General features: G+C 48.6%; 1 protein-coding gene across 1 annotated transcript in view; it reads left to right on the top strand.

Moving 5' to 3' along the window:
- Positions 1-10,966, top strand: part of bahcc1a (BAH domain and coiled-coil containing 1a) — a gene marked incomplete at both ends in the record, with an annotated part of 66,480 nt that extends 55,514 nt beyond the window's left edge. Inside the window, 15 exons of the mRNA XM_080522332.1 lie at positions 423-552; positions 910-1,129; positions 1,342-1,551; positions 2,657-2,830; positions 2,952-3,235; positions 3,662-3,745; positions 4,009-4,141; positions 4,391-4,505; positions 4,942-5,017; positions 7,344-7,452; positions 7,756-7,872; positions 8,159-8,314; positions 8,559-9,799; positions 10,346-10,582; positions 10,751-10,966. Of these exons, the coding sequence (XP_080378458.1) occupies positions 423-552; positions 910-1,129; positions 1,342-1,551; positions 2,657-2,830; positions 2,952-3,235; positions 3,662-3,745; positions 4,009-4,141; positions 4,391-4,505; positions 4,942-5,017; positions 7,344-7,452; positions 7,756-7,872; positions 8,159-8,314; positions 8,559-9,799; positions 10,346-10,582; positions 10,751-10,966 (3,502 nt within the window). The remainder of the gene's footprint in view (positions 1-422; positions 553-909; positions 1,130-1,341; positions 1,552-2,656; positions 2,831-2,951; positions 3,236-3,661; positions 3,746-4,008; positions 4,142-4,390; positions 4,506-4,941; positions 5,018-7,343; positions 7,453-7,755; positions 7,873-8,158; positions 8,315-8,558; positions 9,800-10,345; positions 10,583-10,750) is intronic.
- Between the last annotated feature and the right edge of the window lie 5,464 nt (positions 10,967-16,430).

The following is a 16,430-nucleotide window of genomic DNA, read 5'->3' as shown; positions in this document are numbered from 1 at the left end:
TGCACTGATATGGAAATGGCAACTGGAGAGCTATGATATTCACAGAGAACAATAGAGCTGCATACAGATGCATACGCCTTCCAACCATTCACTGTATCTTTCAAAGCGCTCAGTCTCTTCACGGGGCTGTGGGGGGAAACTCCCTTGATAAAGCGTTCCGGCTTCTTATCCCACACTCCCCTCAAACAATCCCAGGTTCGCTGTTAGATCCCGACTTTTCAAGCGTGTGGTCGGGGGAGACCAGGTCTTCTTTTTTTTCTTTTTTTTTCGCCCTCTGTTCATCAGAGGAAAAAAGGAGTTATTAGAACCCACAGAGAGGTGACTCAACCCTGCTTTTTCCCCTCTGATCTTTCTTTTTCCTCCTCTTTCATACCTTCACTATTCTTCTCTAATGAATGCCTCTCCCTTGTTTTGACTGGCAGGTCTATAGGGGCGGGGCTTGGCCTGCTGCCTGAGGACCTGGGAGGGGGCGGGGACACCCAGAGGAGGAAGAAGAAGCTGTCCAATCGGGGCTTTGAGCGACTCGGCGCGGCACAGGTCAGTGTTCCTCGTGTCCCTGTCTCTTTGTCCTCTCTCCCCTCTAAAAGAGGCCCTCTTTGTTGCTTTGTGTTTGAATTTTTTTGGTCACGCACCATTTCTAATTAGGTGCTGCCCTAGAGAATAAAATCCCCAGCTCTCAATGTTAATATCTTTTTCATTTGTGGATCTTCTGTTCCCTTTTTTCTGTGTGTGTGTGTGTGTGTGTGTTTGTGTGCGTGCGTGCGTGCGTGCGTGTGTGTGTGTGTGTGTGTGTGTGTGTGTGTGTGTATGCAAGCGAGCTCTGTTCCTCTGGCCGTCTCCTCTGCTGCTGTGTCCGGGGGTGTGACCCGGCTCTCTCTGTTCTCTCTGTACTCCCAGATAAAAGTGCAGGCCTGCAGAAAGAGCGGCCTTCATGGCGTCCTCAGCTCCAAGCTGGCCCGTGACGTGGCTCAGCTCAAACAGAAGGCCCAGGGGAAGAGGACTCTATCAGGGGCAGGGCCCAGGGAGAAGGAGGCCTCGGCGTCCTGTTCCAACCCCAAGCACGGCCACAGGGGGCAGGCAGCCCCCAAGTCGGAATGCAGACGAGAGTCTGGGGGTCAAAGTGACACAGGTAGTTAATGTTGTTCTCAACTTGCAGTCTTGCTGTGCAACCATGGTGGGGTGTGCATGATGACTTTTTTGGGTATGATCTGGATACGTCAGATCGGAGATACTCTGCTTTCCTCTGTATGGGACAGTGAAATTGAGTACAGTGAGTACTTTGCTTTGAGTAGAGAGGATCAGAACAGAGCATTGACTGTTGTTCTCTGTACCCTCTCCCAGCAGCCAGCGCAGACAGCGGCGGCGCTCAGGAAAGCTGGACGGGGTCTTCACTGATGATGCGCCGGGGCAGCAGGAAGGGAGGGTCTGAAGCTCTGACTCAGGGGTCCGCCAGGCTACAGCAGCCGAGGGTCAGGGTCCTCCGAGCCAGGCGACAGGAAGTGTTGGAAGAGGGCGAGACGACCCCGGCGGAGAGCGACTCGTCTGACCAGGGTGCGTAGGAGAGGGGTCAGGGGTCATTTGGGGTCAAGGGGTCATGGGAGAGGTGGTGTGAAGTCCTAACGACCAGGTCCGCTCCTCACCAGCCAGGTCAGGTACACGGTGGTTTAAAACGATCAACTCCTCCCTCGGTGTGGAGAGCATCGCTGACCTTTGGCCCAAGTGAAACACAACCGTGAAAGTCTTCATTCATCTCCATTCCTGATGCTCCTTTTCCTTCATTGAAAATCAAGCTAGATTGTCATGGTGGATTTACACACAAGTTTGAAACACACACTCACACACACACACACACACACACACACACACACAAATCCCCCTCAATATATCGAGGGCTGCCACTGGAGCCTGCGTGAGAGAGTTTTGTTAATTTGTTAATTACTCTGAAAGTGATCCCTGTCAGTGTTCAGAGGTGAGTGAGAAGGTGTTGATGAATGTCTCGTAAATGACAAGTGTGTCAGCAGCGCGTAGACACCCGACACCTCGGCAGCGGCCCTGTTGGCTCGTCAGGGTGAGACGCGCAGGCACAGCTGTGGACAGCTGTCTGAGAGAGGCTCTGACAGGCCCGGAGACAAGCAGGCTGGGCCGCAGAGCAGCTACAGGCCACAGAGCCACACACACACACACACACATACACACACACACACACACACACACACACACACACACACATACATATACACACACACACACATACATATACACATACATATATGTATACACATACACGTACACATACACATACACATACACATACACATACACATATACATACACATACACACTCACACTCACTTAGAGCAATACAAGCGTACAAGTACTCAAGCCACACTTGAGCCCAGACCAAAAACCATACCACTCAAGCAGACAAAGCAAATCATATTTCATTTTTGGAAATGGTTATTTGTTTAGCTACAGGAAGCCAACAAGATAATGAGGTAGTTGCAATGTTTCAGACAGAAGAATCTGGCAAACTACTTTTTGAAAATCCTAAATATAAGAACCTAACTGGTTTAAAAAAGAAATGGATTTAATAAGCAAAGGAAGTAAAAACAATCGGCTTGTTCTAACATAATACTGCATGTACTTTTCTCTTTAGAAGAGGAGGAAGAGGAAGGCAGTTATGACAGTGACGAAGGACAAGGCATCAAAGCACAACCCTCCAGAGACATCTCATCAAGCTTGACTGTGACTGGTCCATCTCCCTCATCTATCGTGAAACTGGAGGCCAATCAGAAAGCCAGGAACAAGAAAGAGAGGCAGGAGCTTTACGGTAAGACAGGCCCATGTACACTCCAGTTCAATGTCCATGAGAAAACATGTGTTTTGTGTTCTGTCGTTGGCTCGTTACTGGTCCTAAATCTGTTCCTCTAATGACTGATCGAACCACACAGGCTCCCAGAGTTTGTCTGGAGCAGAAGGAGACGTGAAGGTGAGGAAGAAGGCCCCCTATAGGCTGGGCCTAGGTACTGCAGCCAAGAAGCACCAACAGGACCAGGAGTTGGAGGGCGTGAGAAGAGCTCGTGGGCCCAGGCCGCAGGAGCCCCGCTGGGGGAACCTGGGGACCAGAGGCAGCTTCTACCGGAGGAGCATGGGGCTGGTCACCTTCCCCTCCACCACTGAGAGGCTGAAGAGGGCTACACGCAAAAGCACCATGCTGAGAGCACCAATCAACAAGGTTAGCATGGCAGGGCCAATGAGAATCAGGATCATTCATGATGAAGACTTTGATATTGTCTATAATGAGAACATGGGGGTTTGCCTGATGTATGATCGAATCCACAGACAATGATGGAAAGATGTTTGGGGGGATTTTCTTTTAAATACAAAAACAGTCCAGATGGCTATGCACAAGAAACCCATCCCTTTCACATTCTTTTGAGCCAGAAGCAGTTTCACCATGAGTAAGAGACACATTTTGTAACATTAGAATTCGTACATTTTTTACGTAACAAAACCTGGACCTTAATCCTCCAATCTTTGACGTTGCGTAACCGGAGAGCTGCTAATGCATCTAGAGCCTTGCGCTTGTGGGTGTGATTCATACTGTAAGCAGCACCAGCCATGCAGAGATGTCTCACATCGCTCTCATCCTGTGTTACAGAGGAGAAGTTGCTGGTCGGGCGGGGTCCAGTCCCCCCAGAGTGAGGACAACCACTGCAGGGGCAGGAGGAGCCGAAACAAACAGGTGACCCATCGGACTCCCTCCCAAAACCCCCCTGTCTCACCTCAAACCTCACCGTAGCGAAATCATAATCATATGACATTCTGAAGTGTGTCACAGTGGAAGTATTTGAAGCTCACTTAGCACATCTGACTCCCCCCGCCCCTCTCCCTCCCCCCGTTGAGTAAAACGGCTACCTCTAGGGGGCATTTACTTGTACTGTCAATCTGCCTCCTGCTCGTCGTAGCATGCTAACTACTGTCTCCTCTCCTTCTCTCCGTCTCCAGCCCAAGGGACGCGCAGTGAGCCGTCTGCTGGAGAGCTTTGCGGCGGACGAGGGCTTCCAGATGGACGAGGACACAAGCTTCTCAGAGGGGGATGAGGACAGCAACTCCTCCAATAACCCCAAGAGCCCTCTAGGTGAGGAGGGGACACTGTCTCCAGAAGATACAAATACGTACATTACTACATTCAGTACATACATTATATACGACCTGGTCACACCTTAAAAATCGAAATGAATATACAAGTCAATGTCTCATTGGCAGTCCTGGGTACTTCTATAGCTAGACTAGGTGGACAGTTATACGCTTGCATGCCTTATGTGGATGCATTTGGTATTGTTTGAGTGATAGAAATGATAATGTGTCTGTGTGTCCCTCTATACAGCCCCCAACTGTGCCCTGACCAAAGAGCTCCTGATAGACGGACTCAAGGTGCTCATCGCAAAGGAGGATGAGCTCCTGTACGCAGCCCGGGTGCACACGCTAGACCTACCTGACATGTAAGTAGTACACACACACACGTACACACACACACACACACACACACACACAACGGTTGGTCTGCCATGACTCAGTCTGAAGGCCTCGGTCTCTGTCGCCACCTACGCTTCCCACAGCAGGAGTCCACACACCCCCTACTGAGCATTCTCTCTCTCTCTCTCTCTCTCTCTCTCTCTCTCTCTCTCTCTCTCTCTCTCTCTCTCTCTCCTCTCCCTCTCTCTCTCTCTGTCTCTCTCATCCTCTCTGTCTCTTACATAACATCACAATTCTCCTCACACCCTACTCACTCAGAGCCCAGGAGTGTCAATAAGGCCACTCCAGCACATGCAATAAAAAAGTCAAACGCAGTGGGAGTATCACACAGGAAGCCAGGCAGGCATAATACACAGGCAGCTGAAAATAGCTTCTCCTCTCCCTGCTCTGCTCTTTCTCTAGCTACAGCATTGTTATCGACGGCGAGAGAGGAAACCGCCCCAGAATCTACTCCCTGGAGCAGCTGCTGCAGGAAGCGGTGAGTCCACCCCCCCACCCCCCTCCAACCCTAACCTTAACCTTCTCCTCTAGGCTGTGGCCTCACTAGACTAACCCTCTCTGGATCCTCTTCTTCTCTCTTCCTCTCTGTCTTTCTCTCTCTCTCTCCTTCTGAGTGTGAGTCAAGCCATCTAAACCTCTTAAGTGAATGAGAACAGATGGAGGCATGGTCTTTGAGTTTGTGTGTGTGTGTGTGTGTGTGTGTGTGTGTGTGTGTGTGTGTGTGTGCGTGTCCGTGTAGGGATAATCCCTCTAACACCTGGATCCATTCATGTTTGTGTGTCTTAATGGGAAATGACGTGCACTTCCCTTCCCCGTCTAACAAGCTGCCCATACTGATGGAGCTAGAGGCTTACTGATGCACCATACATAGGACAGAGTTCTGCTAATGGTGCGCTAGACCCGAGTGGAAGGCCTAGCCTACTGTTTGCCAAAACCCCTCTTAGCTACTGCACTATAAAATACAGAAAATAAACCCTCAGTTGGGTCTTCTCTTTAGCACCTGTTTTTTGTTGTTGTTGTTGTTGTTGTTGTTGTTGTTTGTTCGCGTATACCGCAAGCGCGAGAGAGTGGGTGTTTGCTTTATGTAATTCTCGCCGAGCTCCATTTTAAGCTAACATTACAGTTTATCTAAGCCATCAGTGAAATGGGGCCTAATTATACACTGTAAACCGCAGCGCATTCTTGGCCGGCGTTCTTTCGCATCGCTAACCTGCGCTTCCTCGTTGCTGTGCGCCCTGGCGGAAAGCTGCAGTGTTTACTGTAACTAGTGGCTTTTGCCCCACATTCGGATGGCATCCTGGTGCACGGCACGCCTCAGCGGCAGCTGGGTCGCCTCAACACAGAGCCCTCTCGTACCCTCACCTCCGGCCCACTGTCAAATGCTATATGACGCACTGCCACAGAGGGACCACAGTTAAAAGAAAAACGACAGGAAAAAAAAACAAATGAAAGTAGAGTTAACAGCAGAGGAGGTGAGCGATATGGACGTATGTTTTGCAGGCTGGTGCCCTGTCCCAGGATTGAAGGTTAACGGGCCGGCTGACACAGAAACAGTGAAGAATGGGACAATAGAATAGAGTTCATATCAGCCAACCCCTCCCTGCCACTGCCTCTTGTCTCGTCTGATTTGAGTGTGTCATGAGGAGAGAGGAGAGGGGATAGTGTATAGAGGGTAACAGTCCTGTTGCTCAAGGGCTCTTTCCACCACTGGCCCCTTCCCTTGCTTTACCAGAGGGCTTCTTTCCAAGGCATATTGCAATGGGCACTGTGTCTGCCAGCACATCTGATCCATGTTATCTGTGTTTATCAGCTGTTTCACAGAGGATGACCCTGCCACTCACACACTGGAGCGTGTTACAGCCTGTTTACTGTTTTACTCCTCTTTCTGTTCTCTCATCCACACTCTCTCACTCTCACAGCGTCCAGTGTAAAAAAGAAAAAATGGAAGAAAAAAAAAAAGGGAGAGAAAGGAAACAAGTTTCCCCACAAACTTCACTCTGACACATAAACATTTCTCAAGTCATGTTCCAACTCCTCTCCAACCCATTGCACAGTGATCCTCTTGGCAGCTGTGCCATTGTGTAAACAGCCGTCAGATAGCAGCTGGCTCTAATTACGCCATACTTCCACTTTCTTGTCTTTCAATTCTTCCAACAGCCATTTATTTACCACTGACACCAATACCCCGATATTCCCTGAGCAGGGGCCTGAGGTCCTGCTCACACACACACACTCACATCACTCACACACACACACTGGCCCGCCCATACCCACACCTCATCAGTCAAAGGGCCCCTCGCCATGGCAACTGTAAATTAAAGCAACCTGAAAGGGGCCCCAGTGAGTGGCGGATGTTGGGACTGCTGCATTGTTGGGAGGAGAATCTGGCAACCTGCACTCACAGGCCCCCCATTCAGCTTCTCTTTAGTATTACTCAGCAAGTCAGGATTTACTGCATCATGGCTTCCGCTCTTTTCAGCTCTGACTGGCACATTGGCATGAGATAAGTGCCGCTTGGAGATGTGGCACAGTGACTGGTCGTGCTCCGCTCTGTGTGTGTGTGTGTGTGTGTGTGCGCGTGTGTTTATGTGTGTGTGTGTGCGTGTGTGTTGTGTGTGTGTGTGTGTGTGTGCGCGTGTGTTTATGTGTGTGTGTGTGCGTGTGTGTTGTGTGTGTGTGTGTGTGCGTGTGTGTTTATGTGTGTGTGTGTGTGTGTGTGAGTGTGTGTGTTTATGTGTGTGTGTGGGTGTGTGTGTGTGTGTAAACTATAATGAATCTTGACTTAGTGTGGGTTTGACTTTCAGGTTCTGGATGTGCGTCCAGAGACAGAAGCCATGCTCACTGAAGGGACAAGGGTGTGTGCGTACTGGAGCGAACGCTCTCGCTGCCTATATCCAGGCAACGTCCGCCGAGGTGAGAGAATAAACCAACACAGACCACCCTGACGGTCTCTGGCTCTGCCTGTGTTCACCCGTTGGTGTCCAATCACAATTCACTGCATGTCCATGTGTTATACTGTCATCAGTGCCATTATCTTATGCAAAACGTTATTGCTTCTCCTCACGTTTGTGTGTATATATGCGTGTGTGTGTGTGTGTGTGTGTCTGTATGTGTGTGTGTGTGTGTGTGTCTGTGTGTGTGTGTGTGTGTGTGTGTGTGTGTGTGTGTGTGTGTGTGTGTGTGTGTGTGCGTGGGTGCTCTCTTCTCCACCCACAGGTGGTTCAACTGATGAGGGGAAGCCGGGCAGTGTGATGGTGGAGTTTGATGACGGAGACCGAGGGAGGATCTCCCTCCCCAACATCCGCCTCCTCCCCCAAGGCTACCAGATCCACTGTGAGTGCCTCCCCTGCTGGATCTGTCTCTACACACTCTCACACTTACACCGTGTGACCTTGGTGCAATTTTACTACATTACTTATTATGAGGCCTACCCAAACCATCAGGAATTATGGCCATACTAAATTATAGCGTGTGTTATGACCCCTATCATTACTTACTGAGTGAATAAAGGTGACTGAGGTGTAGTACATGTCGAAAAACCATACTGAATGTCATTCATTTTAAAGATGTTGGTTTATTAACCGCCCCCCCTCCCTCCACCCTCCCTGTTGCCCAGCAGGTGCAGAGGGATCCCCTGCTGTCCTGGTGCCCAGCGGTCGGGCGGCTCGGAGGAGCTCCAGTCTGGAGCAGGCTCCCCTGATTGAGAGACTCTCTGAGAGACAGACCAACACCGACATGAACCCGAGCCAGGAGAAGCCAGTACACAGGAGACCAGGTCAGGAGACTAAAGCTATAGGTCCTGTTTACACATTGTTACACTCAAATCTCTGAATGCTAAAATGGCACAGAATGTAATAGGTCTCATGCTAATAGTTTTGCATTGCTATGGTCTGGATGCCAGTAAATGATCTATATAATGCCTTTTGGAATCTGAAGAATCTTGAATCTGAAGAGTGGGTTGAGTATGAACTGTACTTACAATTGTTGGGTACTTACATGATTTGTGTGTTTTGTTCTAGGGAGACCCAAGGGTTCTGGGAAGAAGAAACAGTGTGACAGTGCCAAACAGAACCCTCCCCCCCTCCTCAGCTGGCCAGCGGTGGCCATGCCCAGGAAGAGGGCCTCTGACAACCTGTTCCAGCTCAACGGGACCCCCAGGAAGACTCTGAGGGGGAGGGAGGGCGACCTCTTCCCCCTGGCCCCAGGCCCGGCCCTGCTTTCCGCCCCCTCCAAGGGCCTGTTCAGCAGCAGCTCTTTCGAAGTGGACTCCTTTAGCAGCATCGCTAACGGCTACTCCACCTTCGGTAGCCAGCCTGGCGGGACGCCCCTGGGCCACAGGAGCAGCAGCGGGGCCTACGGCCAGAGACGGAGACAAGACGAGGTGGGAATGCCGCAGAGCAGGAAGAACGGACCGGAGTTTCTGGTTAAACTGGATCACGAGGGAGACACCTCCCCCAAAACGAAGAGCAGCAAGGCTCTGCTGTTACTGGGCGGCTCTGGGTTTGGCTCCAAAGGTGTGGGGGATCTCCCCAGGCCTGAGGCCTACTCCCACCCTGTCCTGCTGGTCAAGGACAACCGAAAGGGGGGAGCATCCAGGGCGGAGCTCCTCCTGAAAGGAGCTCCTCCCCAGAGGAAACCCTCCCCCTCCCTGGCCATAGGAGAGTATGGAGAGCTGGGCCTCAGCTGCCATAGAGACTGCCACAGCTCCTACTCAGACCTGGACGACGAAGAGGAGGAAGAGGAGGAGGAGAGGAGGAGGGCTGCGCTGGCTGCAGCCTCGGGGGGCATGAGGACGGCCGGGAGCTTCCTCTCGCGTCTCTCTGTGTCCTCCTCCTCCTCTGGTTCCTCCAGCTCCTCTTCCTCGGGCTCCCTGTCCAGCTCCAGTCTCAGCTCCTCAGACAACGACTCCTCCTACAGCTCAGAGGACGAGGAGAGCTCCACCCTGCTGCTGCAGAGTTGCCTGTCCTCCCACCGGCCCCGCAGCTTGCTGCATTCCCCAGAGCCCCCCACCACCGGGCCCCACCAGCACTCCTTCGTGGCCAAAGCCGTGGCTGTGTCTAACGCCAAAGGAGGCCCCGCGGACCACCCTGCTAACAGCAAGCCCCTCAAAAGGAAGGAGTGCAGCATCTCACCCTCTAAACCCCACAAAGAGCTGGTGAAGAGACAGAGGCTGCTCCCTGATGACGGCACAAGGCCCAAAATGTCCTCCTCCTTCCTATCAGGAAGACAGTTGTGGAGGTGGTCAGGAAACCCTACTCAGGTGAGACTTGTTTTAAAACGACATAGACCCACCGTTCACATCCATCGTAGTGAGACTGTAGACCACGTAGTCTGACTAGCCATAACCTATAACTAGGGCAATTAGTTTTTCCTGGTCAGGTGATAGTCAGGAAGAACTCCTGGCCCTAATCATAGGGAATATGTGACACGTTCTAATGCTTTGGTCCTCATATCGGCAACCAATCAAAATGTTCCGACTTTTCTTTTGAAACACGGAACTACGTTTCAACGTTGTTGAGAATCACTACACAAACTCGCTAGTCAAGCCAAAATACTGCAACGCAATGGATTCGGTGAGTAATCCCCACTGCTACCTAGTTAACTATAACACTACTTTACATTGTTAGCAGGCTCACAAAACAAGCTGTGTTTTGTTGACTAGCGACGTGTCATTGATTTTCAACAACGCAGAAGTCAGATCATTACATCGGATCCCAATATGAGGACCAAAGCATTAGAACGTGTCCCATATATGAATCTGATAACTCTATAGATAACTGTACTGACTGCACTTGGGGGTCCACAGAGACGGGGTCTGAAGGGCAAGGCTAGGAAGCTGTTCTACAAGGCCATCGTGCGGGGCAGGGACACAGTGCACGTGGGTGACTGTGCCGTGTTTCTCTCAGCCGGCCGCCCCCACCTGCCCTACGTCGGCCGCATCGAGAGCCTCTGGGAGTCATGGAACTCCAGCATGGTGGTCAAGGTCAAGTGGTTCTACCACCCTGAGGAGACCAAGCTGGGCAAGAGGCACCGCGACGGCAAGGTAAGGCCTGGATATCCCTGCTGAGGGCTTCGTGATAGATAGCCGGACCTACCCTTGATTTAGCTTGGATTGTGGACTTTTGGAACTATCCATAACTTGTAAAGACTTTAAAAACTTAAAATACAATGAAAACAATAACCCTTAAGGCTCTCTCTCTCTCTCTCTCAGCATGCTCTGTACCAGTCGTGCCACGAGGATGAGAACGATGTCCAGACAATCTCCCATAAGTGCCAGGTGGTGAGCCGTGAGGAGTACGAGCGGCTGAACCGCGGAGGCCAGAGGCCCAACAACGGCCCCATCCAGGACCTCTACTACCTGGCCGGAACCTATGACCCCACCAGCGGTCAGCTGGTCACTGTGGAGGGGGTATCCATCCTCTGCTGAGGATACTACTGAGAGACAGACCCCTCTGATTCACCATATCCCAACAAAGGAAAAGGGTATCCATGGCTTTGCCTGGAGGACCCCTTGGCATGACTCAAGTCATTATTGAAGGAGTCAGGGCTAGAGCTGGGCTGTTCCCAGCTACACACTGGAGCTCAACATAACCCTTGACCTGGGTCTAGGCAGAGGAACCCATCTCTGCTCCACCCTTCCTGGGTAACATTAGATAACGGTCTGGGTCCTGAAGCACCAGGAGCCAGAGGTCAATAACACTTAACTGACTTTTCCATTGGTCCAACCTCTCTTTAGAGGATCATACATTTGATTGACAGCTTCATGCCTGATCTTTGCATCACTCACCCCCATCGTAGGTCACCAAAGTAGAGCTGAGCGTGGGTTTGGATGGGACATTGCAAGGCACTGTAGGGCTAGTCCCTTCACGGCCAGGGCCTATGGTAAACCTCAGCTGAGTGAGTGAGGTATGGAATAGTCCCCAGACCTCGCCACGATTCCAGGGTTGTTGAAATGTGTATAAGATATAGATAAAGTCGATGTATGTAAATATTTGGAATTCTTTCCAATCAAGCCATACACTTCAGTACCTCTTGCCTGTCTTATGGTTCAGGTGTATATTGTACAGGTCAATTATCTGTTTGTTATTTTGTTTGTTTGTTGTCTATATGTATATAAAAGCTATTTTATATAGAAGTATATTGTATATATGAAAGGTATCTTTCCATGTTTTTGATTGATTTATTTTTCTATGAGTGGTGAATATGACTTGTGTTTTTTCTTTGGGAAGATGAGCTGAAGATGTAAGCGTTGCACTGCACATGCCCTGCTGAGACAGACAGAGTGACAGACAGACAGACAGAGCACAGAGGTGAGAGAGGAGAAGGATCTAGTCCATGACAGGACTGTACTCGCTCTCTGAGAGAGAGGAGTCATCCTGTTCAAAAAAAAAAGAAAAAAAAAGGTCAAGTGGCTTTTTGTAAATGTGTCCTGTTACTGTGCATATGTTATTATGTTTTATAACCTCCTTTATTTATGTATCTTTCAGTTCGTCATCGCTTCATAGCAGATCCACACGGACTGCAATCACGGGTTACAAAATAATAAGATTAACAAATTCAGAATACCTTCTAACAATATTATGATGGTTCTGTGACAAGTGTTCTGGCATCTTACACACATCTTACAATGTGGCATGGTTTCCACATTCCAATCAAAATGAGTTGACCTGCAAAGAAAAGTGATGCATGCACTTCCAAGTGCATACTGCATAGTCTATACATTTAGACCTGTATAAAAACCAAAGCATCTTTAAGATCTTTATTTCTCTTGGAGCATCTCAAGCACCTGTATTCAAATCCAATCAGAGATCACTTAGAACATACTAATCAAACTGTCTCTCATTTTGAGAACACATGGCCTCCCCTATGTGCATATATGGCTTTGCTTTGTGACAATGGTTTCTTGTACATGGACCTGCAGCCTTGTTAAGTGCAAATGATAATGCGGTAACAGGTCACCTGAAAAAGGTGATTAAGAAGGCTCTGTCCTCTCACACCAAGTGACAAGGTACTGACAAAGTCAAAGGTTGAGTTTTGATTCGATAGACATACTGTATGTGTGTGTCTATGTTGTGTACACACATGCACTCAATGCTAGCGGTGACGGACAATCATCATTCACAAAGCAATGGACATAGTTGAATAGGCTCACTCAATCAAAATATTGCTTGTTAAGTTTATTTTTGTGCCAAATACATTTTGTCGGTCTTTGTCTCTGTTGTTTGATATGCAATCCTGACTATTTTGTGTTCTCAGAGTTTTTATTTGCTCATCAACTTTTATTTATTGTCAATGTTGCTGTTTTGCTCAACAAGCCAAGAGCGCTTTATGAGAATGTGACATTGTTTCTTGATGTGATGTCACATTTGGATTTCTTAATAAAAGTCTGGTCTTGTAGAGACCGCTTAGTGAAAAGGAATAAAGCAACACTGGATTCTTCTCATCCAGAAACCTCACTGAATGCCTTGCTGTATTGTTTGGATCTGAACCCCCTGGGTCAAGTACAGAAGGACCAAACAGGAGAAAAGGTTTGAAATGAAAAACATAAATGAACAGTCTTATTACTCCAGTTGCTCTGTCCCAAGTTAGACTTACCAATGTCTTTAAGAGTGTGTGACCCTCACCGCCTGAAGGTTTTTATTTGTTAATAAAAGAGGATCTGGTGATCTTTAATTTAAGCTTAATATAATTAGAACGTTTTTACTATTTTAGAGGTTATCAAAAGACTAGCCTTTAAGGATGGTTGTTAGCAATGCCTCATGACTCTTGAATACACTGTCTGCTATCAGGAACAAAGTATACATCTGCTGCCAAGAAAGAAATCATTGTGTGTGTGTGTGTGTGTGTGTGTGTGTGTGTGTGTGTGTGTGTGTGTGTGTGTGTGTGTGTGTGTGTGTGTGTGTGTGCGTGTGCGTGCGCGTACGCGTGCGTGCGTGCGTGCGTGTGTGTGTCTGTGTCTGTGTCTGTGTCTGTGTCTGTGTCTGTGTCTGTGTCTGTGTCTGTGTCTGTGTGTGTGTGTGTGTGTGTGTGTGTGTGTGTGTGTGTGTTTGTGTAAGATATCAGTCAGACTGTCAGAGGAGAACAAACCACTGGATGTGATAGTATGAATGTACTAACATTTGAAACTCATTCACTGGAATTCTTCTGTTACAGCTACAAAGATAGCTTTGTCATTATTTCTTTTTTTAAGAGTCTGAGCTTCTTTTAGGGTGCTTTAATTGTTAGATAAATGAAACCTAATTAGAATCACTTAACGAAGGTCAGGCTGATGCTGCTGAAGGACAGAAGAAATTACATTGGGTTACATTGGGTCCGTCAGCACTAAAGAAGGGAAGCTGATGTCAGCCAGGGGACAAATCAGTCCCCCATGAAACTGGTGCAATACTACCATGGTTCACAGAACTGGATTGAAGTTGATTAGTTGATGGATTAGACAGCATGTTGTAAAGGCTGATTGGCCGTAGGAAGGAATTAAGGGGACGCAGGAACGTCTGGCCTTTCATCCCACTTAGTTTCAAATCAGTTTGCTTGTATATATTAAGATATTTTAACACTGATGCTAAAAATATATTTCATTATGATGTTTACGATATGATTCCTTTTTTTGTTTTCATTCAATTGATCTCTCTTCATTGTGTCTTAATGTTGTAAAGACTTGTAAATGTGTACAGTCAATTATTGGTTTTAGGGGTAAACTTTTTACAAAAGATAACGAAAGAATATCAATCTGTAAATGTGTTTTAGTATCAAGATTTTTATAGATGGCTTATGAATAAATATAAAAATACTTTAAAAAAACAAACAACAACAAAAATGCTTTTTATTGCAAATTCATGCAGTGATTGTTTGGAATTCATACATGGAGATGATGACACATTAATCCACTGAATAATGATTGGTTACCTTTCCTGTCTTGATCATTCTGCTGGTGAGACCATTCTACTGAGAGGTAGTAAACAGTGTGCCCCCTGGTGGAGACTTCGGAGTGAGCACCATGCTATATGACCTTTGTGTTGGATTCATTTGTGTGTTAATGTTTAAAACATGTTTAAAACACAATTATTTTTCCAAAAGACTCTGTCATTGTGTGTCCTTCTCTCAGTAGTGCCTCAAGACCTAAAGGTATCTCTCTCCCATCCCACCACCCAAACCATATATGCACATTTGCGTTTGCTCATCAGCTTGACAAAAGTAATCTCCGTAACCTGAATCAGTGAGATAACCCTGCTAGCATCACCGCAGGGGGGGGGGGGGGGCACAATATGGGTCAGTGACCTTTCTCAGTGGGCCCAGGGGTCTTTTTGTCCTATGTGCAGCGCCAGCGTAGGAACCCCTCCCCCGCACCCTAGACTGGAGTTAATGGGCACATCAGTCATCTCCAGCAGAGGCCCAGCGAACACAAACACTGCTGTTTACCACTGCAGCCTTTGTGTTGACCATGGCCACTGCCCCGTGTCCAGGCAAGGGCCGGCTCTGCGTCAGCACCATGGGGGTGGGGGAGTGCGGGGGGGCGCTGGCAAATCACCTTGGGGATGGTGGAGCTGGGCGGAGGGGGGGGGTCATGTAATTACCATAGGGGTGGGAGTGATTTACTAAATTGTTTCTCTGTGCTCAACTGATATCAAATTAACATAATGTACTATGAGCTAATGACGAGCTTGGATTAGTTGAATGACAATTGCAGTATGCCTACAGTGGGTCTACATCTTAACACAGTACATTTAGTTAATGTGAGGCTCTGTAGCCTTCAATGTGTTAAACATTGCTCTCTCTCTCTCTCTCTCTCTCTCTCTCTCTCTCTGTGGGCTACCTCTGTCCACTGTCTACAGTCCACTCAGTTTTCTTACCTCTCACTCCCTGTCTCTTCCTCTCACCGTGCATCCAGATTCAGCGTTGCTCAGTGTCAACAGGAGGAATGCTTCCCTGCACAAATCTACACCTCATAAACGTCTCGCCCCCCGCCTGACCCTGTCTAGCCTCCAACTGGTGGGGGGTTGAGCAGGGGACAGACGGGCTGGGGCCAGGGGGTGGGGGGGGGGGGGGGGGGGGGGGGGTTAGAGTGGGGGGGGGGGGGGGCTGGCGGGGGGAGGGCCGTAGTCTCAACGAGGTGCTGGAGGAAGAGAGCAGGGCAAACAGATCACTCAAAAGCTGACTCTGGATCTCTGAGAGGGAATTTATTCAGCCTGATTCAGAGGAGATACTGATGCACCTGACACCTCCCGAAAGTGTGTGTGTGTGTGTGTGTGTGTGTGTGCATCTTGTCAATCCTTTGTGTTTGTGTGTGTGTGGGGTGTGTGGCATACACAATACTGTACTCTGCAAGGTGTAGAACCACCTTCAGTTACTGAATGAGAGGGTTTTTCATAAGGATTACAATGGACCTTCCTCTCATAGACTCTCGCCCTGCTGTTTTGCCTGCCATGACCAAGTCATGACACTCCTAATCCATTTCTCTGTTGCTCATTACCAGGCTTGGAAAGATTCTGTATCAGCTATGCTAAAAGAGCTTTTCACAGCATTACATGGGATTACTGCTGCTCCTCTACACATATGGTGCTCACATGCTTTGGCATAACATCTCACCCTTGTTTACACAATGTTCACAAAATAACAGTGTCAATGCACAGATAATCTGGCATGTGTTCTTCTTGTTCACAGGTCAGTTTGTATTATTTCCTCTTTACTCCAGACTGCCCCCCCACCCCCCCTCAGACTCAGCTAGACGTGGATAGTAGCAAGAGCAGAAAAAAACAAAGGGGAACACAACAGTTAGGTAACAATTGGCTGATCATCGGCATGCCCAGTGTTCCCCTTGGGAAGGAACGATAGAGGTTTGACTGGAAACACTGGACCCCAGTGGTCTACAAGAGTGGGTCAGACTCATCTTCAGC

The sequence above is a fragment of the Nansenia antarctica genome (assembly GCF_963989245.1).
Source record: "Nansenia antarctica genome assembly, chromosome: 2".
NCBI classification, from domain to species: Eukaryota; Metazoa; Chordata; class Actinopteri; order Argentiniformes; family Microstomatidae; genus Nansenia; species Nansenia antarctica.
The sequence above is the reverse complement of the archived record's forward strand: the minus strand, read 5'-3'. Positions and strand labels throughout refer to the sequence as shown.